Here is a 27,683-nt window from a genome sequence, read left to right as displayed (position 1 = left end):
TTAAAAGGATCTGTTACCAATCGATTTGCGACGTAATTGAACGAAAGTTAATTTTCTCGCAATTTTGTCGATACAAAAGTTTCAGTTCTATTCCTTCAGGAATTTCTTCTTTCGGCAGAATCATGCGGGAGATGTCATGTTTGTGGCAAATAATATTTTGTCACAACTTTTTAGCAAAAGGATCTTTTAAATAAATATTATTAAGCTGGATGAAAATTTTATTCCAGGATGTAAAAGTTTATAACTATTCCATTATAAAAATTTATTTAAAAATAAATAGAGAGGGAGAGGAGTCTCCCTCTCTTCTTTTTTTTCAGAGTGTCCGAGATAGTCCTCTATCTGGCACATAAAAGGTCCTAATGGATCATAAAAAACATTTCTTTACTATGTTTAATAGTTTTGTGGGGATGAGAAAACAGCTTGTAAGATGAGAAACACACACATCCTGCATAGATTATACCTTCGTTATATTAAATGATTCTTATATTTTGTCGTCTATATAGGTGCAGCACTACATCCTCGTCGTGCAAGCAACGGACGGCGGCGTGCCGGTGCTGTCGTCCACCGTGACGGTGTACTGCAACGTCGTCGATCTGAACGACAACGCGCCGATCTTCGAGACCGGTCCTCACGCGGCCGATATCGTGGAAAACGCAACCATCGGCACCCCCGTGCTTACCGTGGCCGCCCAGGATCTGGATTCCGATGACAATGGCAGGATCTTGTACGCCATTGCTGCCGGTGATGAGGACGGGAACTTTGGGGTGGCACCCAACGGCACTCTCTTCACGCGCCAACTTCTCGACCGTGAACGTAAGCCGCTCTACAATCTGGTGTTGAGCGCTACTGACAGTCCGTTACCGCCAGCTCGGCCGTTGTCTTCTACAGTGCAGGTTTGTGAATGCTATTATTCTATACATTTATGTATAAATATACATACTTGGAATGTATACATACTTGTGAATAAAGAGAAGATCGACTCCATTATTCTCTCGCTCGTACGACGTAGGTGACAGTTGTATTGCTGGACGTGAACGATATGTCGCCGGAGTTTATATCGCCGACGAAGATATCGATAATTGAGAACGCGCCGGGCAATACAGTGGTGATGGCGATAAAGGCCATCGACCGAGACGAGGGTCGAAACGGTTATGTTGAGTACACGCTCGAAGACAACGACTTGCCATTCACTCTGGGCCTGGTGGACGGACTGCTGCGCGTCTCTGGACCGCTGGACCGCGAGCAAAAGTCTAATTACACCCTGGGAGTCACCGCTAGAGATCGCGGCGAGCCATCGAGATCATCGTCGACCACCGTCACTGTTATGGTGCTCGACGAAAATGACAACTCGCCAGTGTTTGATCCCAGGCAATATTCCGCCACCGTTGCCGAGAACGCCAGTATCGGTGCCAGTGTTCTTCAGGTCAGTAAAATCGTTGCGATCTGGAAAAAAATTGCAGGGTAAGGAAAAAAGATGCAATTTCTTCAAAGCGCCTGAAATTTTTCAACAAAATTCAGGTGTCGGCAATGGACCGCGACGAGGGCGCGAACGGCAGGGTGCGATACAGCATCGCTATGGGGGACGACAATAGGGACTTTACGATCTCGGAGGACGGTGGAGTGATTCGGGTGGCGAAGAACCTGAACTTTGAGCGCAAACCCTGCTACCACCTGACGATCCGTAGCGAGGACTGCGCGGCGGAAGTAGGCGAGACACCGCGCAGCGATACCACTCAGGTCACTATTACCGTCCTCGACATCAACGACAACGCGCCGGTCTTCCTCGACTCTCCCTATCTGGCGCACGTTATGGAGAACATGGTATCGCTAGGCGGCGGTTTCGTCATACAGGTACATATAGTTCTTTAATTATGTGTTTGACTCTTTGGACTTCATTTTCACAAAGTACGACTATTTTAACGAGAGCTAAAGCATCTTTTTCCGTCTATTTAAACTAAAGGTTAAGGCATACGACGCGGATACGCCACCGTACAACGATCAAGTCAGATACTTCCTTAAGGAAGGCGACACGGATCTATTTCGCATAAATGCCAGTACCGGCGACATATCACTCCTTCGACCGTTGGACAGAGAGCTGGTGCCCGAATACACGCTTACCCTAGTAGCCATGGATACGGGTGAGTCACTCCGCTATCTATTCTATTAAATACCTAATCTTGTATATGGTAGATGAAAGAAAACTGCATCATAATGATGCAGATACGTTAACGGACTCGGGGTAACTTGTTACAAGAACACGAGCTATGGGGAGGATTGTTGCTTAGAAACATATTGTATCTTGGGGGGAGATGATACATTATTTATTTTCTTAACGATAATGACAAATTGAAAATTGGTAACTCAATTAATTATGTTACTGTAATCACTATCTGTTTTCAATTTAAATTACTATACGCGCGCGCGCTCTACACTATTATTTAGTTTTTATTCGTTTTTGGATCTCTTCTGTAAATATTTTTTCGTTATAATAACTTTAAATTTGTTATTTTATTCTTGTCTACATTTCTATATACTTTCATTATTTTTATTTTACATATACGTAATATATTAATTATAATATTACTATTATATATTAATAGAAACGATTCTATAAAGGAAAACCACATACTCTATTAACTGTTTGATTTCACGATGCGATTGCTATTATTCGCGATTGGCTTCAACGTTCGCGTAATTATTCCCGTGATCGATTCACGCTAATTCTTTACCGAGAGAACCGTGCAATCGGCCATCCATCAATCGATGATCCACCGAAATGTCATCTGTTCGCCAGTAGCTGCAGCGCAGCATCACATAGACGAGAGACGATAGATGTACGGCGGTGGGTTTAAGTAATGAGCGGTAATATACAAATTGGATATAAATTTGTGGGTTGTTCGATGAGATTCTTTAAGCGGTGGGCAGTTTCTCCCCCTTAAAGACTCCCTTTTCTCCCTTTTCCTTTCCTGCCTCTTAGAAGCCGGTAGTTCTCCCCCGGTTCCCTTTCTCGGTCTTCGCCCCTTCTCTATATCTCCCTCTCCCTCCCCCTCCGCCCGTTCCGCCCTCGGTCGCGATGGCTCGGATGGCCCAATCGGTCCCCGACAAGGTAGACAGGCCAGGCAGAGTTATGACGCGCGATTATGATAATCGGTCTCGAAAACCTTCCTCGCCGCGCTGCGCATCGTCCTCTCCCCTTCCTCTGGTACTCCCGTTCGACCGCGGGCCTTATTCCCCACCCCGGTATCTATCTTACCCTCTGTTTCGTTTTTTCCGTCTCTTCACCTCGCTTCTCTCACATCCACCGTCCACCCCCTCCCCCTCTCTTCCAGTCGCGCGTTTCGGGCCTCGTCACCCCTCCTCTCCGGTGCTCGCGTCTTTCGGATACTGCCTGAGCACTCGTTCATTATATTCTACTTTATTCGTATACCGCGCACTCTTGGGGTACGAATTTTTTATCTCGTATTGACGGCGAAGACGAAGGCCCTTGCGATCCCTTGTGTGTCCGCGTACTAGATGTAAACAGAAAATTCCCTCTTCTGTGATCGTTACGTATGACTTCTTATTACAGTATAGTGAACAAGGCTCACTCGCATCTTGCAAACTATTTTTTTTTTTAATTCTTTCGAAAAAAAAATACTTTTCTCTATATACGCATCTTAGCCTCTTCCTTATATTTGTATTACAAGACTGGCAGTATTCTTTAAATCCCTGATCGGCCAAGACCGAAATCCTGTTCCGTGAGAATCGGCGAGTAACGCGAGTCAGTCGCTTCATTACCGGAATTAGACGGGAAGGAAATTATGCAAAGTGGGTCATTTTTTTTTTCAGACTAAGAGAATCTCTGGGAATTCGCTTGCTCGCTACATTATTATGCGCGCCGCGATTGTAACATTGCGCTGCATGATCTCTCATTCTTCTTCTACTACGCATTTCCTTTACTTTTCCGCTTTCATCGTCTGTAATCGCTATCATCGTTCTTACATCTCTAATCGAAACTTTATCGTTACTCCACAATAATGAATCATTAATTTTGCGGAGCCGAGATCGAAATATTTAGAATTTGAGAACTAACAATTCATTCATTATGGCATAAAACGATAGAAGTTTAAATGAAATATAGAAATGATTTTAGAATCTTACAATCTATTACACGACTGTCGCAATTTTAGATACGCGGCGTCAGAATTTCTAGTATACGTATAGAAAAATCAAAACTATTACTCAATTCGCACGATTGATTCACTGCCTTTCTAAAGTATCACGTTTTCTAAAGGAAGCACGATAAGTCGATGAATCGACGCTCTTGAGAAATTTTACCGAACGACGTCTTTTGTGACTCTTGTCTATTATTAACTCTTATCTCTAATCGTCACATGTATCCTTAAGCAAGCGAGAGTAGAGGATTCCGCAACTAATTTTAACGCGCTTCGTAATATATGTATATCCAATCTCTGTTTTCTTGCAAGATATTTACCCTAGAATGTGATAAATACGGCTTCAGAGTCGCACAGTCACCGTCCCTCTCTCCCTTCCTTTCTCCCGTTCCTCGATTCACCGCGTGATTGAACGGTGTACGTCAGTGCGGGCGCGTGGCCCTAGGCTACGCCAACGCTCGCCATATATATCTATATATATATATATAGATACCTGGTGCGCAATCAGAGAAATCGAGTCTCCCCTTTCCCTCCCTCGCTCACCCCCTCGGGAGAGTAATGGCGCGTTTTAGGCGGCGCAATTAAGACTTTTCCGTCTGCACTGTAACGTCGTTACTCCCGGTACCTCAATCCGTAAATCATAAGCGGTAGCACAATGGGCATCGTATGGAGAATGTATGTATATGTCGCGTCTGAATTAACTGGCCGTTATCTCGTCGCTCGCTTGCGGCTTACTTCCGCGACTTAGAAAAGAGAGAGAAAGGTCGCTTTTCCTACCCCATCCGCGACCTCAATTATCTCGTTGCACCGCTCTTTAATCTTGCGCGTGCGGCTCTTCCAAGAGAGCCAACAATCGAGAATCATTTTCATCGGACACGGAAATTATTTAAGATGTCTCTGAACGAGAGAATTTTAGAAACGAGAGATTCTTGAAGAGAGAGGCAGAAACGCGATTCTTATATTCAAGAGAAATGTCGAAAATATAATAGGCATGATATCTCGATTAAGCTCACCGATGCAACTCTCGATTCTCAACTCATTCCAGGATGAACGAAGTAATTATATGTTAAGCAGTTATTTAAAACTGAGACGCATTTAAAAAAATATATAATTTGCCGTAAAATAAAAATATAGACCTTTGCTTCAGTCGAGCTTTTTTTATCGTTCACTAATCTCTACGCATTCTTCATCTTTCTTCCGCACCAATTTCCCAATAATACTACAGAAGCGACAATTCTTGTCGATATATCGTTCGTCGAAGGTATATATTTCACGACAAATGCAGACAAGTTTTAAATTCACGAGCTAGATCGGCGTCACACACAGAGCCCTGCAATAATATTCTGTTAAAATTATAGCCCTGGTTTATATACCTTCCGTTTGGACCGATTTAAACCGTCATAAAGGAGGCCCGCGAGAGGCGGGCCGTAAATTTAGCGAAATAATCGCTCCACTGACCCAACTACGGGATCGGCGTAGCGTTACGGTTCGCGAAATAACGATAAAAGCGCAAAAAAAAAAAAACCAGGCTAGAGCGACAGCGCGCGATGACGGTTGTCTTTATGATCTTCCAACGACAATACGACTGAAAATTGACGTTTTGCGCCTCTCTGCAGGTTCGCCGCCCCTCACCGGTTCGGGCATTGTCAGGATCGTCGTCCTCGACGTGAACGATCATAATCCCGAGTTCGCCCGGCAGGACTACAAGGCCACCGTGATGGAAAACATGCCCGCAGGAACGTGGGTCACCAAACCGCGTGCCACGGATAAGGATGAAGGACTCAATGCAAAAATAAGGTAGATCCTTAACCGATATTGCGTATTTAATATAATTCCATAGAAAAAAACGACAGGTTTAATTGTAACAAGAATGTTTTATTTTATTTAATTTTTTCTTTCTCTTTTTTTTTTATCTTTAATTTTAATACTCTCTTATATATTTTCTTTATATATGTACAATATATAATCTTGTTAAATAATTATTTCTAAATATTTTTTTCGATAGATATCGCCTACTTGGGGACAAAGCGGAGCGGTTCTCCGTGGATTCCGATACAGGTGAAGTATTCACGACGGTGCCGCTGGACCGCGAGCAGACCGCCGTCTACCATCTGACATTAGTGGCTCGGGATTCGAGCCCAACGGAGCCACGTGCCTCCACTGTCAATCTGACCATCTCGGTGATGGATGTGAACGACAACGCGCCCCGCTTCTCCAGTCCCCGATACACGGCCTACGTTCCAAGCGCGACCAAACCTGGTAAATGACATCTCTCGACGATAGTGATACTCAAACGCGTATAATTAAACGTGTCGATCAAAGAGATCGTTAAATTGTTGAGGTTTTATTTCAATTAAGAGATAAAATGCTAACATCGAGTTTTTTTTCTTTCACGTTTAAAGGCGATTTCGTGTTCGGCGCGAAAGCAATCGATGATGACGACGGCGAGAACTCGCGGATCGTTTATCAATTGCAAGGCAAGGACGCCGATCGATTCGCCATCGATCTCGATAATGGCGTGATACGTGCCGCTCAGGAACTCGCCGGCGACCAGACCACCTATCAACTGCAGATTCAGGCCTCGGACTGCGGCGTCGAGCCCCAGCGTGTCACCGCCGATCTGATGATACACCTGTGGGAGCGACAATTGTTTCCCAGCTTCCGCTCGAGCGTTAGCACGAGATTCAAGCTACCTGAGGACGTGCCCGAGGGCAGGGTGATCACCAAGCTGAGCGCGACCACCCCGAAGAGTGGATCGGCCAGTAATCTGGTATACGGTATGGCCGGCGGTAACGTGGGGGACGCTCTGAGAATCGAGCCTCACACCGGAGAGGTAATTGAAATGGAATGTATTTTCGAGAAGCGATTCAATCCCTCTCGATTTCAATTTAACGTAACACGTTATTTCTCGTCGCGGAAATATTTATAATTACGTGTGTGTTTTGAAAATTTTTTACATCTTGTTATTACGGGGATTTTATTCAGGTCGTGGTCGCGTTCGGCTTCGATTACGAAACGGCGCCGCATTACGAAGCCTGGATTGAGGTTCGCGATTCGGATACTCCCGCGCTGCGGAGCGTTCTACAGCTTTTGGTGAATGTCACGGATGCCAACGATAATGCGCCGGTGATGGAAGTGGCCATTTACAACGCTACCGTGCCGGAGGACGAGTATCCGCCATTGTTCGTCGGCCAAGTTGCCGCGAGGGACCGCGATTCTGGCGAGAACGGTCAGGTCACGTATCACCTGGTTGATAACTTTTCCGATACTTTCATCATCGATGGCAATACCGGACAGATCGAGACCAACGTTAAGCTGGATCGCGAAGAGGTACATAAATGCATAATTAAAGTTACGTTATAAAGCTACGATTATATAGCTTATACTTATTTACAATATTATTATAGAGAACAATTAAGAATTCTGAAAAAAAAAAAAAAAATACATATATAATTATTCATTATAATTATTTAATTATTTTATTTGTGTCTTTCATAGATCGAGTCCTACGAATTGATTGTAGAAGCCAGGGATCAAGGTCACCCGCAGTTAACCGGAACTACCACCGTGCTGGTGACCGTTCTGGACAAGAACGACAATCCACCGCATTTCACGCGACTGTTCAGCGTCAACGTGACGGAGAACGCGGAGATCGGCACTTTCGTCATACGTATCACCAGCAGCGATCTGGACATCGGCCAGAATGCGAACGTCAGTTACAGCTTCACCGATAATCCGGGAGAAAAGTTTTCTATCGACACTCTGAGCGGAAACGTGACTGTGACTGGACACCTCGACAGGGAGGAGCAAGACGAATATTTGCTAAAGGTAAGATCTCATCTTTGACATTATATTGTATATATTAACAAAAGAATGTATAATATTTTATATTTTAATAAAATAAAAATTTTTTTAGTCATATTTTTATGAAAGAAAAATGTTTACAGCACAGTATTTCAAACGAACATTCAGATTGTTCTTCAGATTTATACATTTATATTAAAATATCTTTTAAAAATTAAATTAAACTAATTTGTTTTTTTTTTTTTTAATAATATTTAAGAAGATATTATGTCTCTTTTCTTGAATTATGTTAAAGTTGCCTGAAAGATACTTGCTTCGCTTATTTTACACTTGAATTAAAATAATTTTTATCTAATTTTTATCGTCTACTTGATTGTAGGTTGTAGCGGCAGACGGGGCGTGGCAAACGGAAACCGCTCTGACGATCACCATTCAAGACCAGAACGACAACGCGCCCGAATTTGACGAGAATACCTATCACTTTCACTTTCCCGAGCTTCAGCCGGCTGTGGCGCACGTCGGTCAGGTCACCGCGATCGATCGCGACAAGCAGGGACCGAACTCCGTCATATCTTACAGTCTGCTTCAACCATCCGATCTCTTCGCCGTCGATCCGGCGACCGGCGATGTCTTCAGCAAGCGCACTCTGCGCTACAAACATAGTAATCGACCATCCTCGCCGGAGAACCTATACTCGCTAACCGTAATCGCGACCGACAACGGCAAGCCACCGATGTCCTCGAGGACGGTGGTGCATGTAAATGTGGTGGATGCTAACAACAACGCGCCCCGCTTCGAGCAGAGATCTTACTTGTCGCCGGTACCGGAGAACTACGGGGTAGGCAAGCGTATCACCCAGCTGATCGCCCATGACGATGCCGATTTTGGCGTGAATGCGGAGATCGGTTATACGTTGACGTACGTGAACGACACCGGCGATCTTTTCGCCATCGAGGAACAAACTGGCTGGGTCTACGTGCGCAAGAGCCTCAACGGTATTCCCATCGGCACAGTATTCCCGTTGAAGGTATATGCCACCGATAAAGGCGTGCCGCCGCAGAGAGACGAGGTTGTTTTAACGCTCGTCATATCCGGCGAGAACCGGCATGCGCCCACCTTCGCCGCCGTCAGTCATCAGGTGAGGGTACCGGAGAACGAGCCGGTCAACACGACTATCTTGACGGTGAGTGCCGTGGATGGGGACAGCGGGCCCAACGGTATGGTACGCTACAAGATCTCGGCCGGCAACGAGAGAAATGAGTTCTCCGTGCACTCCATCACCGGTGCGGTTACCATACTCGAGCCTCTCGATTACGATTTAGTGCAGGAATATCAGCTGAACATTACCGCCATGGATCTGGGATTCGAACCGAAGCAGGCGGTTGCCACTTTGATCGTCAACGTCTCCGACATCAACGACAATCCTCCGACTTTCAATCAGAGTATATATGAGGCGTTTTTACCGGAGAACTCGCCGCCCGACAGTTTTGTCTACAAGGTATGTTCGTCGAAAAATTTGATTCCGATTCATCTTTTTCTGACCTTTTTGATAATTTAGCCATTTTCGGTGAAGAAATATTCAAACTTTGAATAATTGTTCTTTTTCTTAGATTTGGAAAATAATTACTTTTCGACATAATTATATAATACATTAGCAAAATTTTAAAAATTCTAAAATTTAAAATGAAAAAAAGTATCTGCGTTTATTATAATATTCCTCTATGATTGGAGGGAGTAATTGGAGGGAATCGTTGTAATTTCTCTTCTTTTCCGCGCACTTCCAGGTAGTCGCCCAAGACATCGATTCTCCCAAGTACGCTGTAGTGCAATATAAGATTCTCGGCGGTAACGGCAAGGATCATTTTCGTATCCGCGAGGAGACGGGCGAGATTACATCAGATACCAGCTTCGATTACGAGGAGTTAAACGAGTACAGTCTCGACATTGTCGCGGCTAATCCGGACTCGAATCCGCAGATGGTCGGTTTTACGACTGTGGTAGTGCGCATCACTGGCGTAAACGAGTTTTATCCAAAGTTCGTTCAACCGGTATTTCACATGGACGTGTCTGAGAGTGCCGACGTCGGCACATCGGTCGGTCTGGTCCAGGCGACTGATCAGGACTCGGGCGAGGACGGCCGCGTGTATTATCTCTTCGTAGGCTCGTCCAACGATCGCGGCTTCTCCATCGGCACGGAAACCGGCGTCATTCGAGTGTCGCGTCGACTCGATCGCGAAACGCAAAATCGCGTGGTACTGACGGTAATGGCGAAGAACGGTGGCGGTATACGCGGCAATGACACTGACGAGGCGCAAGTGATCATCTCCATTCAGGATGGCAACGATCCGCCCGAGTTTCTGCAGAGCTTTTACGATACAAACGTGTCGGAGGGTGCCATTCACGGCACCCGTGTCGTCACTGTCCGCGCAATCGACAAGGACATCAAACCGCAGAACAATCAGTTCTCGTACTCTATCATCGGCGGCAATCATGGCCAAGCGTTTAAGGTCGATCCGCAGACCGGTGACATCGAAACAGCAAAACAGCTAGATCGCGAAACTGTACCCGTTTACGATCTGACAATCGGCGCGATCGACACCGGCTCGCCACCGCAGACCGGCACTGCGATGGTGCACATCGAGCTGCTGGACGTCAACGATAACGGACCGGTTTTTGATCCGCCAGAGGTGATCGGTTACGTCAGCGAGAACGAGCCGGCCGGTACTAGTGTGATGACTTTGAGCGCAACTGATCCCGATCTACCGCCCAACGGCGCACCGTTCACGTACAAACTGATCGGCGGAAGGCAAAGCGACGTGGTCACCTTGGACAAGCATTCCGGCGTGCTGAGAACTACCAAGAGTCTCGACAGGGAAACGATGCCGCAACTGGATCTCATGGTCAGTATACACGAATGATAAGCGATTTTAAACATCCCGCTTTTCTTAAACTGAGTATCTCTGTTTATCTTCATATAGGTTGAGATAGAAGACTCGGGCATACCTCGAATGAAGAGCGAGCATACCGTTACCGTGATTGTTACGGATCAAAACGACAGCCCATCCGCCCCGAGATCGGTCCACGTGATCGTGCGCTCGTTCAACGGCAAGACACCGCTGGGAAAGATTGCCGACGTTCATCCAAATGACCCGGATATTACCGGGGCTTACTCTTGCAAGATACTTCAGAGTTCGAATCCGCGCGTGCTCAGCATCCCCAACGCCTGTGATCTACATACTAACAAGATTACGCCAGGTACACATTTATCAATTGCAAAAGAAAAATTTTCAACTCTCGGGTATCTAGAAATTTGCGACCAATCTTAATCTATGTGCTTTTTCATTTTTAAAAAGTAATATTGATTTTTCAGTAACTATATTCAATAAACTTTAATCAATATTGATAAGGATATCTTGATTGATATTAATTTCTCGAATATTGATCTTTCTATTCTCGAATGAATATTATATCTTTTTCTGATTAATCGTGTTTGCGGATACAGAAACCGGTCACTCATTGAGCATCTCCGGCAACGACGGACGACATCCTGACGTCGTCTCCAAGGTCACGATCGAATTTCTACTTTTCTCGAATGCCACAATCGAAAACAGCATAACTCTGCAAATTTCCAAAATGACCGCAAAGGATTTTCTCAGTCAATATTACCGAGCACTTCTGGATCTCCTACGAGAGAAAATCGACGTCGGCGACACACTCACCATTTTTAGCATCGGTGAAAACGGACAAGATGTGAATGTCCATTTGGCAGTGGATTCTCCGCAAGGTAAGTTAAAGATATCATAAACAAATATATATAGAAAATATGAATATATTATATGAACATCAAAAAAAAAATATATATATATATATATGATGTATGCATATCTAGTATCAGTTATATATTAATTATGAGACGTAGATGAATATAAATTGTAATATCGCGAATTCATAAAAAAATATATTTAAAAAAATATCCATACATTTAGCGTTAATTGTATTACACATTAATATATTCCAGATATAAAAAAGTAGTAATATTATCGTGCCAATATTTTGTTCATTTTTTTCAGGATATCGTACAAAGTACGAAGTGACCGATTTGTTGATGCGTAATCGAGACCAAATCCAAGCGCTACTCGAAGATAGCGCATTCACAATTGGCTATTCCCCATGCAAGCACGTACCATGCGAAAACGGTGGCAGCTGCAGCGATCGATTGGCCATATACGACGATGCCAGAATCACCGACAGCCAGGCACTGATCCTGACATCGCCCAGAATGATGCACGAGATGATCTGCAAATGCCAGGATGGCTTCACCGGCGACAAATGCGAGAGAAGACAAGATCCGTGTTCACCGAATCCCTGCTTGTTGGTGAGTACCAAAATTAGAAAATTATTGTTTTAATTATTTAAAAAAATTTTAAATAAAAAATAGAATTCAACATATGTGATAGAATTGAATGCAATCGATATTATTGTATTTATATAATTTATATTTAATTTATCGATAATAAATATACATGCGAGTCTCAAAGATCGATTTGTGAGTAGATAAATATTAAACAATATATATAATATATATAATTTCTTTTAATTAACAATTAGATTCCCATAAAAATCGATATTAAGCGCAGATTTTCGCAAAACACATTCTCTTTTTTATCTATAGGGAGGGCAATGCCGTCGTTTGGGATACGATTTCCAATGCACTTGTCCCATCGATCGCGATGGCAAACTGTGCGAGCTCGAGAGGGGCGACGCGTGTGCCAGCAATCCGTGTCGAAACGGCGGATCGTGCAGGAACAGCCCAGACAGTTTCAGCTTTTTCTGCCTCTGCCGAGCAGGCTACAGGGGAAATCACTGCGAGGCAGTCACCGACTCTTGTCGACCGAATCCTTGCTTGTACGGTGGTTTGTGCGTGGGAGAGAAACCTGGGTTCGTTGATCCTTTAATTATATATAATCATAATATTTTAGTTGTATATATAAACGAGCGCGCACGCAAAACTATTGTCCATTTTTTCATAAGGGCTGCGGAGAAAATTTTTATACAAAATAAGATACTTTTAAAATATATACTCTGTTAGTATACTATAATATACTCTTTAAAATAGTATACTATATACATGTAAAATAATTTTTATATTATAGCGCATTTTTTTTTTTTTTTAATATTGACTGATTCTTCTGAAAATAAAATTATCGCGCGCAGATATCGATGCAGCTGTCCCGAAGGTCGCTATGGACGGCATTGCGAGCGCTCGACCTTTGGCTTCGACGAGCTATCCTACATGGCATTCCCAGCGCTGGACTCTAATACGAATGACATCACCATCGTGTTCGCTACCACGAAACCGGACGCTTTATTACTGTACAATTACGCGCCGCAGACGGGCGGCCGCTCGGACTTTGTCGTGCTGGAGTTGATCGATGGCCGAGTGGTCTTCTCGTACGGCGGTGCCAGAAGCGCGATCACTACCGTAATTATCAAGACCGAGAAACCGGTATCGGACGGCGAATGGCGCAAGGTAACCGCCACCAGAAACGGCAGGGTCGTCTCGCTCAGCGTGTCCGTTTGCAGGGAATACGGCGATGTCTGCGACGATTGTAGGCCTGGCGATGGTACCTGTTACGCAGACGACGTGGGTCCGACTGGGTTAGTTTTTTTTATTTATTTATTTTTTTATTGTTTACTGATAAAAACTATAAAATAAGGAGAATTAATTAACTCATAGAAGTGAATAAGATCTCGCAAAAAAAAATCGAATTTTTCTTTTAGTCTTAAAAGTTTGAGCGATAAAATTAAAATCATTAATATACAAAATGTTTGATCATTATAAAATTATAAAAACTTTAAATTGAAAAACTCGGTTTTTTGATATTGTAATGGAGATAATTCAAAGACGTTTTTCTTAATGATTAACAGCATTTTAAATCCAAAGTTAATTTAAACGCGAGACTCTTAATGATCAATATATTCGATATGTTCGCAGGACCCTAAACTTCAATAACAATCCTCTTCTATTGGGTGGTCTGGAGAACGCCGATCCCGTATTAGAACGTCCTGGCCAAGTGCATTCCGACGATTTTGTAGGTTGCATTCATTCGGTGGCAATAAACGGAAGAGCCCTGAATCTGACGAATCCGCTCGCGTCGCGCGGCGTCAAATCCACGTGCGTCAGATCGCAGCGAAGTCCTTGCCTAAGAGATGAGAAGGACACCATTTCCGTCTGCGGTGCGGGCGCGCGATGTTACGACAAGTGGCATCAAGTAATATGTCAATGCGGATCTCTCATAGCGCCCAACTGTCACGGCGCCACGGATCCCGTCACGTTGAGCGAGGGAGGATTTATCGAATTTAAGGTAAAAATAAGTACATTCAGTTTAATTTCATATATAATATATGTGTATGTGTATTATAAATTAATTAAATATAATTATAAGTGTAATAATATAATACGTATTTAATAATATAACAACTGTAACAACGAAATAATAATGTCAAGTATATCGTAGCAATATTACTCATTGTAATTGTGTCATTGTAATCATTTCTAAAAATTTAATTAACAGATTAATTATAATACCTGTGAAAGAAGTTATATATCACAATCACATTTTGCCGATGTTATTTTGCTATTTTTGAATAATTTTGAATTGAAATAATTGATATTGTTCACACGCAGATTTCGGAGAAACACAAAAGGATGCAATTGTTGGAATATCTCTACGATGGCTCAACAATATGGCATACGAATCGCGTTAGGCGCGATCTCATCGACGACACGAGTTTTATAACAAACTCTTCTCCATCGAAGACGATCGGTCTGATGTTCAGAACTGTAAAACCTGATGGTATCTTAATATACGCTGCAACCAATAAACATTTTACATCCGTAGAGGTGAGACACATGTTGAAACGGCATCTTCTTTTATTATTAAAAGATTTATTTTTAATGACATTAAATTTTCAGAATTATTAACTGTTAACTTTTTCTATAATAATTTCCTGTTTTCTTGATTCTCTCGGAATATAAGTAAATTAATAAAATAGATAACATCGTAAAATATATAAAGAAGTAAATAGAATCCAATTTTATTTTGTGACTGTATTGACATGATTATTCTACGCTTCAGCTTCGTAACGGTCAGCTGATTTACACTTCTCTGCTCGGATCGTCGGTTAACATGTCAATCAACATCGAGCGTGGACTCGCCGATGGACACTGGCATAATTTGACTCTCCACGCTTATACCGGAGGATTAAGACTGCTGGTCGACGGTGCCGTAACGGGTGACGAGTTGGATTCGGCGGGTGTTCACGACTTTCTCGATCCCTACTTGTCTATTCTGTCGATCGGCGGAGTTAACCGGGATCTCTATTACGCTCACAGCGCTGATGCTAAAAGCTTTGAGGGTTGTCTAGCTAACTTTACCATCAACAACGAGGTGCAGCCGTTCAACGGTTCCGGTTCCATCTTCAAAAATACACTATATCACGGCAAAGTGAGCACCGGATGCAGAGGACCGATCGGCATCAGTGCAGCAGCAACCGCGGATCCTCTCAGTATTGGCATCACTCTGGTCATCGTCTTCTTCGTCATTCTGCTGATTGCGATGCTGGTGAGCTTCATAGTATTCCGATTACGCCGACAGAAGAAGGAAAAATCGGCTCCGTCGGTTGTCAACAAGAACACGAACGCCATCATGACCGGCAATTCGTTAGTCGGCGCCGGGAATGACAATCTCATGTCCCGACACGAAAACACATACATCTCGGACACATCGGATCTGCGCGGTGTGGGTCACATGGGGCCCGAGTTAATTTCGAAAAAGTACAAGGAGCGCGAGATCAACGCCACTGCAGAGCATCGACCGCAACGACCCGACATCATCGAGAGAGAAGTCACCAAGTCACCGCCTATCCGTGACGAACACCCGCCGCTGCCACCCCCTGCCCAGACCTCCTTACATTCGCACGAACATAATCCAGAACCTGACATCCCGGAGCACTACGATCTGGAGAACGCTAGCTCGATCGCTCCCAGCGACATCGACATTGTGTATCATTATAAGGGCTATCGCGACGGCATGAGAAAGTACAAGGCCACTCCGCCTCCTTTAGGTGAGAGAAAACCACGATTGTTGATAGTTTTGACAATTGACGAGAGATATTAAAAATTCAAACTAGGGATAATTAATAAAATATAGTAGGGATAAACTAATTTAAATATAGATTATATTTAATTTTAGAGACATCGATAGAATATTTTTGCAATGACATTTTAACAGCTAATAAAATAATTTTGTTTTCGAAAAAAATAATAAAATCTAAGTTTTAAATCTATAAAATATGTACAAAAATGTTAATTTAAAATTCTTTTTATACATGTATGTATTAAGAAATGTGATATGTTATGCGATCGATTTAAGTAGCAATTTTCCGCGCAGGTAATTATAGCAATCACCATAAACACACGGGACAGCAACACCGTCATACCGGACCCTTTCCACCGCGAGCTATGCCGCCACCCAACGTGAACCAACCACCAGGACCGGCGCCGAAACTACTCCAAAGTACCCCATTAGCGAGACTATCACCCAGCAGCGAATTATCCGCTCAACAACCGCGGATTCTTACGCTTCACGACATCAGCGGGAAGCCGTTGCAAAGCGCGTTGCTGGCCACCACATCCTCATCCGGCGGTGTCGGCAAAGACGCGTTGAATTCTAACAGCGAGAGAAGCCTGAATTCGCCCATCATGAGTCAGCTGTCGGGCTCGACCGCCAGCAGGAAGGCTCCGCAATCCAACAATGAGAATTCGGTGAACAACGTATCCTCGGGTCCAATGGGTCTCACCGCAGAGGAGATCGAGCGATTAAATTCTCGCCCGAGAACGTCTAGTCTAGTTTCTACCCTGGACGCCGTGAGCTCGTCCAGCGAGGCGAGGGGTCCACCCGCTCACGGGCCCCTGCACCACCATCGACGTCATACACCGCCCGCGGAGAGACTCGAGCGACGAAACTCGTCGACCACCGACGAGAGTGGCAACGACAGCTTTACGTGCTCGGAGATCGAATACGACAATGGCTCGCTGGTAGGTGACAAGCGATCCGACAACCTGTTCGCCAAGCAAAATGACGAGGGTAACGGACCCCAGGGTAGCAGGAGCAATGTCGAGTCGTCGCAGTCAACGAAACCGCCGTTACCGCCAAACGTTGTTGGCAATTATGACGGCTTCGACAGCTCGTTCCGCGGCTCCCTCAGCACCCTCGTTGCCTCGGACGACGATCTATCGACCCATATGGGCGGTCTCCTCTACGGCAACCATGCCAACAACGGGTCGCCCACCACCACCACCACCACTATTACCGCCACCGAAGATGCTCTTAGCTGGGACTATCTGCTCAATTGGAGACCCAACTTTGAGAGTCTCGTCGGCGTTTTCATCGATATCGCCGAATTACCGGATAGCACGAGCCGAGTACCTAGATTACCGGCGAATATCCCCAAACCGTCCGAGGAATACGTTTGAAACAGTCCGACGAAAGATGCCGAGACAATTTAGTAAACTGACTAGTAATCTTGAAAATTCTTTTAGAGAAGATTGTAAAGATTCTCCTTGCCTGGAAAAACGGCGGAATCTACGACGTAGAAATATTGCTGTTTAATTGACTAGTTGGACGTTTGTAAAACAATATAAGTTTATATAAATCGCGACATCTACGGTATCGGGCTTTGGATGATCGTAATCTTGAGTCATGCGAGAACGTGTTTAAGAAAGGTGCCGATTTTAAAACGTAGATTCTAAGTGTTGTTGGTGAAAAATCGTTGCAACATTTACGACGTTGCAGCGAGGTGCCGCGCCAAACGCGCGATCATCTTGCCATAAAGTGTAATTTTTCTCGAAGAAAGAGAGAGAGAGAGAAAGAGAGACTCGTTATTTTTTATCGTACTCTTTTATTTCGCGAATATTTGTAAATATTGAATGACACGCGTTTCTAATCAAAACGACTCGTTCGCGAAATGCCTATCCCACGGTTATACGATCGGTCGAACTGCACAAAACTTCTCTTGCGATCGATTGCAATTAAGATTAAAATTAATATTATTAATATTAATATTAAATTACGCAAACTCGTGCAATGTTAATATTACTAATATTGATTAAATCAATGAATATATCGATGCTCAATTTGCGGGAAAAATATTCGTATCTCATACATTTTGAACGATCGTACGCAATATTGAATATGAAACAGGATCAATTTACATTGAATGCCAATTTAATTACGAGATGAATAAATGAGCGATTAGGCATCGAGGTAATTTAATTAACTAGCGACTTTTGTATATATATCCTAAACAGCCATGTCAGAGATATACACTCGATATAGTCGCACACGCCGTAATTATTGATTAAATGGCTAAATGTATGTGTACGTATGTGTGTGTATGCGTGGCACATAGGCATTCTTACCTCACGATAATATTTAAATCAAAAATGAAAACTATTATACGTTTCTATTTATTTAGATTGCAATACGAGAAAATCTTTGAGATATATAATTACAACATATATATTCTTTAAATAATTGTACATATATTATTCTTTAATTGTACTTTTTACTCTTATACGATGATTAAAGATGTCATATTTTATAATTGTATTTTAAAAATTAATTTCTTGATAATAATAAGTAGAAGATAAAAGTATAATAAAAGAAATTAGTGATTAGTGACAGAATTGTGAACATTTCTCATCTATTGCAATTCGATAAATAGGAATGCTATTTCGGTGAGTTTGAATCTAAATGCTATAAATTATAGTCATTTTTTCCACGATAACACAGAGAGAGAGAGAGAGAGAGAGAGAGAGAAACGTCGTTATTAATATAAAATCCATTTTTCTATAAATCGAATTAAAATTCGCCGAAATTATAATAGTTTGAAAATCTGATTCAAATGGTCCGGAATGATACTTGTTAAATTTATAATTTTTCGAAGTACGTCATAGCCATTCTTAGCCATTCGATTGAAAAAAATGCGTTTTAATTGAAAGAACGTCCGCCGAGAGAAGGGAGAGAGAGAGTTCGTCTTCCCTCATTATAAGAAATAACTACTTCGCTATATCGATACTACTCGAATCGTAAATACGATAACGGAACATCGCTGACGGGATTATATTGGATAATGTAATATCGTCGTGTCGATTTCGTGCTCAATTCGTATTCGTTAGAGAGACAATGCCGTCGTAGCGTTCCTGAGAGTACCTGCTTCTCGCAGACTCTACCAGACTGATTCTCCTTTTTCGCTTATTTGCTGCAATTTCGCGAGTAGCGGCTCGCTTGATACGTTTACGTTGTAAATTATGACAGATCTGTCCACGATCTGTCTCACCCTGTAAATAAAACTGTCGCGTATGTGAGTGAGTTGTACAAAAGTGCGAATGCGTGCGCGAGTGCGTGCTACTTTATCATCATCGACCATAACTCGTAATAGAGACGACAAATTTGTAAAAGCTGCCGTGTGCCGTCATTTATCCCCTTCTCTTATTCCTCCTCATTTTAAGATATCGATAGAATTTTTTCTGATATATCAAGTTGCTTTAAAAACTTTTTATCTAGCATAAATTGTTAATTTCCATTTTTCTCAGTATATCGCATAGTATATCTACAAATATCTTTTTAGTTAAAAATACAATCGTCAAATTTAAATATATATATATATAGTTAAATTTGAGTAAAAAAAAAGTTGTCTCATTGCCTTTTAAAGGTATCTGAAGAAAGTTCACTAACTGCTAGTCGATAAATCGTGAACAAGCCATCTTCGATCTTCATCTCTTACGTGGCTCCAAAACCGATTTCACTCCGTATACAATACGGCGTCGTATATTAATTACTATATTTATTATTTATTATTATTATTATTATCATTTATTGCATTTATTAATTTGAGATCGAATTCTCAATTGATTTGCGGAACACGGAAGTACGAGAGAAAGCTTGTAACGCGAAAATTTTTATTGACCTCTCATCGGACTATCGGAATATCGGATCGATCGGTTATAATGTACAGATAATGATATCTCCACTTCCGTCATACGACGACGAGCTTCTGAATAGCGCCTACGCAAATATCAGTCTGATCGCCGACAAGGTCTGGACCTACGATCCCGAGGATCCCTTCCGAAAGTTAAATCATTCTCTCTGGATTCAAGTGAGACGCTCAACAGATACTCTCTTTCGAGTATCCGATAGATATCCAAAGTACCGCATTATCCGTATTTCCGAATGTCTTTTATCGGTATCGGTATCGCTGCCTATCGTCATTTGAGGACATTTTGTACATGGAAAAAAAAATATATCATTACTTAATTAATTAATTAAATTCACAAATATCTCGTATATATCGTATATTGAAAATAACAAAAATACTATCGATTGAAGATGAAAAAACTACCATAATACTTGAGAACTTCGAGATAAAGGGAGGAAAAATCTATTCTGGCATAATGATAACTTATCGTTAATGTCAGAGTTGCGAGGTAATCGCGAAGTACCAAGAAAATAATGATTATCGTCCGAGACTCGTCCAAGACGTCATCTCTGAATCGCGCTTGGCGAAACACGGTAATTATGAGTACGACGAGCAGTACGAGGGAACGCGCAGGCCGGACGACGGTAAATCGTCGGATAGCGGGTCTCGCCACTTCCTTTCAACTACGGAGGCTGTGGAACCGTGGATGTTTCCTGAAGTTCAAGAACACTTCGCCCGGTTAATCTCACCGAACAGCACGCGATCGCATCGGGAACCGTTAGTTCGCTTCAGCACTTCCGTATTATTCTTATATTCCCGAGGCCTCTTCCCGCCCCTCTCTCTCTCTCTCTCTCTCTCTCTCTCTTCCCCCCTCCCCATTTCCACGAGAGAAGCTCTCGGAGACGAAAATATCGAGAAATTATATATCGTTTCATAATCAATAGTAAATCTCTATATGATAATTAATAAGGGGATAATAAATTAATTGAAGCGTAGCATAACGATATAAATTATAATTAATTATTTTAATTTGCGATCAGATTTTCATATCTCACATTAACAGTATGTTCAATATGCAAAGCTCAGCAATACCAATACTGAAGTGTAACACCGTGAGAAGGGAAGACGAGGTTGTTCGCTCGAGTTCTCAATCAAATTGGAACGAGGGCTCGAAAAAGCGACGTCAAAGGGTCAGTCCAAGGAAGAGTAAAATGATTGGATTACGTGACGAATTATTTCCAATTCACAAATCTGAAACCAATAAGAGTAAGCAATATCCTTGATATATTGTATAAATATAAACTAACAACGATATAAGTAATAAATTATACATCTCTGTATATTTTTCTTAAATGGAAAAAATAGTAGAAATTATAATTCCTAATTATCTCACGTGCTCTTCATTTATTCTATCCAGAAATCAAATATCTTTTATTAATTATTATTGTTATATATATATATATTGTAAAATTAATTTTTATGAATCGAAATCGTCTTACTTTTTATATTTCTGGGTGCATATATCGCGTTGTCAGGACCACATGAGAAATCGAGTGAAATATTCGCTCGTTATCGCCGATACACCGTCGAAACCGCTGCGGAAATGCAACTGGAATCTCGCATTGGAAGCGACGCCGTGCGCGATATATGGAACCCCGAGAAGTTTCAGCAACAGCAACAGCAGCAGCAGCAGCAGCAGCAGCAGCAGCAAAACCGGCGGAATTGTCAGCAAATCGCGCGGCAAACGCAGCCCGCCGTCCAGCATCATCAACAACAATTTTACTGCACTTTGCAGTATCAGCCTTTGATTCTAAGAACGGAATATCAGCGAAGAGTGTTGCAATCACCGCCGCCGCCACCACCACCGCCGCCGCCGCCGATTTTAAGCGCCGAAGTGCCAGAATTCTTTCCGAAATCCAATTTACCTTCAATAACAAGCTATAGCATGAATAGTGATAAGGAACGCAGGGCTTGTCAGATACGTTACTTTCCGTCTCTAAACGATCGAAATTATCAGAGCGAGCTGTTTCCTTACAACAGACCGCAACACGAGATTGCGACGAGCGTTTTTCCGGTAAATGGAAAATCTCTGAGGATGAAATATTCGTATGAATAATTTATTCTTTGCGATTTCTTTATATATAGAACACCAGGATGTCTATATTGCCAGCGACCGAAACGAACATGTTCCGTTCGCCTCAGGAATGGATCCAAAGGATTGCACCGCCAGTGCAATTACAATTAACAGCGTCCTCTTCGTCACCTCTGCCGATCTGCGCGTCCTTGAGGTCAATTAATGATGCTTCGATCGTGCATCGTCCCTTGCAGGTATTGTCTTTTGATAAAAATAATTCAGAGAAAAATTTGAGAATTTTATCAATTCAATATGTAGTATGAAAAATATGGATTCATGCACTCGCATAATCATGATTTTAACTTTTATGTTAAAGTAAAAATTATTCTATATTTACATATTTACTTTATCAATTATTTCGAGCTACAATTATTATTCACATTTAAGGATTTTATTATTATTGTAATAATTATTAATTAGCTTAAATTGATCGGCGCATGACATTATATCTGCGTTGACTATAATATTTTCTTAGATCTTCGTATAAAATTGTAGAGGTCCTTGACAAAGCCGCGTATTAATATAATTGGCAGATATACGAAAAATTTTTACCCTGCACCCAACCGAATCCGACGACGTGCATACCAGTATACCAACGACCGATAGAGCTGTACCAGGAACCGATGCCGAAACGGAAGAGTCAGGGGGTCGACTTCAACAATCTCATACTATTGACGAAAAATAATATCAAAACGCGACGCTCAAAGGGCTCCGCTCAGCAACCCTTCCTCCTGGAATCCAAACAGAGCCTTAGAACTTCTGGTCGCAATGTGCAGATGCAATGGTTTGACAAGGATCGTTGCGCAAGGGGGGCAAAGGAGGTCGTGACTGTAAACGCATTGGTGTCTGAACTGCGCAGTTTCGAGGAAAAGTATGAATGCTGTAGAGGAGCCGGCGCCAGCTGGAGAACCACCGTTGAAGGTCAACAAAGATTATCCGAGACTTCGAGATCGAGAAATAAAATTTTCGGCAGTAATAACACCAAATGTAAGGTCTCGGACGACGAAGAGAGAAATAGAAGGACGAAACGGCCGCTTTATAGAGATGTCCTGGCAAATGCCTCGAGCGGAACGGCTCTGGAGAATGTCTTCGAGGAAAGGTAATAATAAAATTTTATCTACTTAGTTTGAAAATTCAAGATGATCGGTAACCAGTTTTTTTCCAATTAACTTTAGATACGACGAGCTCGAACAGCAGGCAATGGAACAGTACAGAAACTCGGAAGAGTCGCTAGCTCTCAAATACCAGGCAACTTGAATATTAATCTCGTGGTATAGCTAGATAGCCTCGCGAAAAAAAATGAGTGAATCAGAAGGGATTGACAAGAATTTAAGGATTGTGTAAAATTACAGATTCTTCTAGTTTTTAAAATCGAGGATCGAAATTTTATCGTGACTTCTTTCCATTTCGATAGTTTTATTTATCAATCAGTATCTTCTAATTATTCTAATAGGAAGGATTCGATCTCTCTCACAATCTTGACGTGGAAGATTGGATATCTATTTAATTTCGCGCAGAAGCATATTCTTTTCAATTTATCTTTGTTCAACTATTTTTTACACAAAACAAAGTATCTCGCACTCATACACGTTATCATATTACAGGAATTGGAACGTCAAGCCATGGAACAGTACGGAAATAGTAACGCAGGTGATGAGAGGCGTTCGATACCTTCCGAAAACCAGGATTGTTTCGATGGGCAAAGATGTTCAGGATACGGACAATGCAGTCCTTCCAGAAGACGTCCAGAACGAAAAGATAAATGTGGCGGTTCTAAAGTTGTTGCAACTTCCACAAAATGTACGTTGAAGAAAATACAAACAGCGTGATTGTTTTTCTCTTTTTAATATTTTTTAATGAATATCATTTAAAAATAATATTTTCAATAATAATTCGTTGTCACAGGTTCTTGCTTTCCGCAAATTACTCTGTTGAAACCGAAAGGTAAATCTCTGCCGAACGTCTTTCGAGGATCGTCATGCAACGACGGTAATCAACAGACGGCCATCGTTTCGAGAAGTTTATCCGCATTGCCTGACAGACCATCGAAGGAATCGAAAAACACATGTAAGGGTGCATCAGGAGATAAAAATGATACAAATGGTGAGCAAATATGAGCAACCTAATATCGCATAATGCAAATAAAATATAGGATGCTCGGAAAACTTAAATTTTTTTTTTTTTTATTCGTGGATTGATAAAAAAAATAACTGTAAATTTTAGCTAATTGTCATAAAATCTTTTTTCTGGAAATGTAAGATGTATACATGAAAGTAAATTATTCATGCATTTATTAATTCAGGATAACAAAAAAAAAAAGGGATTTTTTGCTATATTTTACTAATCCTTATTATTGAACACAAGAGAGAGTAATGGTTTACAAAAAATTTATCCATATCGATGTATCTCGCAAAAAAAATATTTATGATTTCTCACTTTTGGCATCCATTCAATATAGATATAGCACAGTAAGATATAGAAGTTTTAACGTGTAATAAAACTTTTATTAATATCGAAATAAAACTATGGAATTTCTTTGCTATATTCAATGCAATTCTGAAATGCAAAATTGATTTCGAAATCATTGCCATTGATTTTTTTTTAAGTTTCAGTTCGAACATCATCGAAGCGGCATCTGATACTGATGTCACCCTTCGAGTGTAAATCAGAGGCCAAACAAATAATGAAGACGACGGATTTACGAGGAATTTGCTCGCTCTCCGAAACAAGAGGGAACATGTTCGGATATTACCGGACATCCGAAATCGCTCGGGATGGCAGCGGTGATGAAAAAATAACGATCATACAGTCACCTAGCACTGAAGGTATAACAGCATCGATCGTGATACAATGCACAAAGAATGACACAAATCTTTTGTAATTTTATCTCATTTCTTTTATAGATATCGTTCTAAATTAATTTAAAAATTTATTCGTTTTTTTTTATATTAACAAACAAACAGAGAATTTTTTTTTATTAATCTGATATTTTTAGTTTGGTTGTCCGGATTCTGGACTACCTGAAGGGTCAATCAAGTGAATCTTTTTGAAAATAATGAAAAGAGTTTGAGACTGTTTTTTGTGAAGACAGCGCTAATTAATTGGATTTGAAAAAATTTTGAGAATCAAGAAAAACAAATCATGATTTGTAACATAATTGACACAGACATATATTATGGAAATATGATAATGTATGAAAAAAGTAAGTATATTCATGTGATAACGTATTCATATATATGTTGATATACAATCGATGATTTACATAAATTTGTTTAAGCTAAATTGTTTGTAAATAATGATTGTGATGATACATTTAGAGTATATTAAGTATACTTATTTGTTCCTAAGCTCATGCTATATGAAATGTTAATACTATAAAATACAATATTATAAAAAAAGGTAACAAATTTAAACTGGTTACATATTGTTCGATATCTAAGCAATATATAATATAATTGTGTCTATCAAAATCTAGGTAGGCTTAGGTTTTATAAGAGATCATAAATATTCTACTGGAAATTATTCTCTTCAGTCTTTGAAGATTATTTATAATCCTCTTTATATCATCTGTTATATAAATGGTATCTGGTAGTATATCGTATAAATAAAATTAAGTTATAAAATATAAGCATATAAAAAATCTTGTTAAAAAGTCTGTAAAAAATATTCCATCTTCTTCTACATAAATATACTTTGACTTGTACACATACATTCATATAATCGTTTTTATACAACACACAGCAATGGAAAATAATCAGATCAAATACATTGCTCAAATATCTGCATCTACATATCCAACTTATATTCCTAGAATATTATAGAAATATTCTTTATATAATAAAAGTGTATGCAGAGGAAATTGAGTTATTCCTACAATGGAATAAATTTACCAATTATCAAGAAACTCAAATCCAGTCTTTGGTATACTTCTCTCTTCCTCTTCTTGATTCAATTGGGATGATTGAAAGCTGCTGTAGGAACTAGGTGTTTCTAACAGAGCAGTTGATTCGTTTATATCGCTTGACTTTGTTCGCGACATTACCACGGTATTCGATTGACTTTTATCTGTATCAGAATCTCTCTCTCTCACCAAACTCTCCATATCATCCTCGATATTGCTTTGTAATTTCAATAAAGAAGTCTTATTAATCAGTTTAGCAAATATACTGTCAGAATGTTCGCTATCAATTCTGTTTGTCAATAAATCGCTACATTGATTGTTTTCAAATAGACTGGTAGTGTAACAATCCGATTGATAACAGCTGATTTGATGTGCAGAGTTGTAACTGTCATTCATTGAACAAGTAATGCTTCTTTGTGCCTTCACAGGACTGGAAAAATGTGATGACTCTCCAAAATGAGTTTTCATCGATTTAGATTTCACATCTTCATTAGAATCAATAAGACTGAGATTCATCTGTGATTGAGTCATAAATGAAAATGGTGCAGAGTGCTCATCCCGCCATCGTAATGTCTGCAATGCAATGAGAAATAAGTTATCAATTTGTTGTATATTTAATATTTCATAAGCATTAATAACATTGCTACTCACAGAACCAGTTTCATCTATGACATATTTCATTCCAGTCTGTATACGCAGCTTTGGATACCATTCTGGTAATTCTTTAGTCAATTCGATCTTCTTTAAAGTATACTTTAAAGCTACCTCAGGTTGAATTATAGTTTCATTGATAGCTTGATTGCGCTCTGCTGTACTCAAGGTGTTCCATAGCCCCTCGTAAGCTTCCTTCGTCGCGGTTATATCTTCGCCAATTCTCTGAGCTATAGGATTAATACTGTAAAAGTATTGCTCTGCTCTTGCAGTAAGAATATTGGAACTCATTTTGCTAAAATACAGATATTTACCGCTGCTAAAAAATTAACGTTGATCATAAATATAATTATCACACATATATATAAAATGTGAATAAATCTGTATATGATTATCAAAAATAACATTTCGATATACATACCTGACATCTGATATAACATATATAACTAATTATCAGGGCAAAAGGAGCATAGACTTCCTTGTCAATATAATGCTATTTTATCTCAGGAGTAAAATTTCCGAACGCACCCATATAGAAGTTAGCATGCTCCGATTGGTCAAACCATAGACATAGTATATCTAGACCGAGTGTTGAGGAGTAGAAGCCGTGGTGCACGTAGAAAAGGACATATTCTTTTTCGTGCTCCTTGCGTTCTCTCTCGCTCGCACAGAGCATAGCGCTCTCTTTCGTCATGCTACGTGCGAGCGAGTGAGAACGCAAGGGGCACGAAACAGAGTATGTTCTTTTCTACGTGCACCTCGGCTCCCACTTCTCAACACTCGGTGTAGATATACTATAGATTTGTTCTTTATGGCTGAACTGGCTGCACCAGTTCAGAGCCCATCCTTCTCCTTCCAATGGGGAGAGAAAAAGATAAACTCTGAACCAGTGCAGCCAATTCAGCTGCAAAGAACAGACCCTATGTCTATGGGTCAAACACATGCACCGAATTTTCATCAAACAGAACATATCCCGAAGTCCCAAATAATATATTTA

General features: G+C 41.0%; 3 protein-coding genes across 5 annotated transcripts in view; 2 read left to right on the top strand and 1 right to left on the bottom strand.

Annotated features, from left to right (window-relative positions):
* The window catches only part of Ft (cadherin-related tumor suppressor fat), a 74,721-nt gene extending 56,135 nt beyond the window's left edge, over nt 1-18,586 (top strand). The window contains exons 5-24 of the mRNA XM_070307903.1: nt 504-893; nt 1,010-1,423; nt 1,519-1,851; nt 1,961-2,138; nt 5,771-5,951; nt 6,160-6,413; nt 6,557-6,987; nt 7,140-7,484; nt 7,653-7,982; nt 8,338-9,456; nt 9,743-10,858; nt 10,937-11,213; nt 11,461-11,742; nt 12,029-12,333; nt 12,631-12,896; nt 13,173-13,616; nt 13,954-14,323; nt 14,647-14,862; nt 15,098-16,085; nt 16,412-18,586. Of these exons, the coding sequence (XP_070164004.1) occupies nt 504-893; nt 1,010-1,423; nt 1,519-1,851; nt 1,961-2,138; nt 5,771-5,951; nt 6,160-6,413; nt 6,557-6,987; nt 7,140-7,484; nt 7,653-7,982; nt 8,338-9,456; nt 9,743-10,858; nt 10,937-11,213; nt 11,461-11,742; nt 12,029-12,333; nt 12,631-12,896; nt 13,173-13,616; nt 13,954-14,323; nt 14,647-14,862; nt 15,098-16,085; nt 16,412-17,496 (9,324 nt within the window). The 3' untranslated portion in view covers nt 17,497-18,586. The remainder of the gene's footprint in view (nt 1-503; nt 894-1,009; nt 1,424-1,518; nt 1,852-1,960; nt 2,139-5,770; nt 5,952-6,159; nt 6,414-6,556; nt 6,988-7,139; nt 7,485-7,652; nt 7,983-8,337; nt 9,457-9,742; nt 10,859-10,936; nt 11,214-11,460; nt 11,743-12,028; nt 12,334-12,630; nt 12,897-13,172; nt 13,617-13,953; nt 14,324-14,646; nt 14,863-15,097; nt 16,086-16,411) is intronic.
* Nucleotides 18,587-20,042: 1,456 nt separating this feature from the next.
* LOC138939909 (uncharacterized) lies at nt 20,043-25,158 on the top strand. The gene is made up of 11 exons (XM_070308239.1): nt 20,043-20,180; nt 20,500-20,777; nt 21,064-21,266; nt 21,536-22,074; nt 22,146-22,328; nt 22,668-23,233; nt 23,310-23,382; nt 23,739-23,904; nt 24,040-24,237; nt 24,747-24,959; nt 25,130-25,158. Exons 1-11 carry the CDS (start codon nt 20,043-20,045, stop codon nt 25,156-25,158), a joined length of 2,586 nt encoding a protein of 861 aa, XP_070164340.1.
* A 514-nt stretch (nt 25,159-25,672) lies between these two features.
* On the bottom strand, nt 25,673-27,178 carry LOC138939859 (uncharacterized protein C1orf198 homolog). Of its 3 annotated transcripts, none has more exons than XM_070308103.1 (3): nt 27,108-27,178; nt 26,687-27,005; nt 25,673-26,608 (listed from the first exon to the last, which is right to left on the bottom strand). In XM_070308103.1, the coding sequence occupies exons 2-3, from the start codon at nt 26,975-26,977 to the stop codon at nt 26,021-26,023; spliced, it is 879 nt and encodes a 292-aa protein (XP_070164204.1). In that variant the 5' UTR covers nt 26,978-27,005; nt 27,108-27,178; the 3' UTR covers nt 25,673-26,020. The 3 variants fall into 3 exon arrangements, with proteins under 3 accessions (XP_070164204.1, XP_070164205.1, XP_070164206.1); XM_070308104.1 differs by having other exon boundaries at nt 26,687-27,002; nt 27,108-27,148; XM_070308105.1 differs by having other exon boundaries at nt 26,687-26,981; nt 27,108-27,132.
* Nucleotides 27,179-27,683: the final 505 nt, after the last annotated feature.

Source organism: Polyergus mexicanus, unplaced genomic scaffold (genome assembly GCF_030449975.1).
Source record: "Polyergus mexicanus isolate NDT 795.1 unplaced genomic scaffold, iyPolMexi1.0 SCAF_15, whole genome shotgun sequence".
NCBI lineage: Eukaryota > Metazoa > Arthropoda > Insecta > Hymenoptera > Formicidae > Polyergus > Polyergus mexicanus.
The sequence above is the reverse complement of the archived record's forward strand: the minus strand, read 5'-3'. Positions and strand labels throughout refer to the sequence as shown.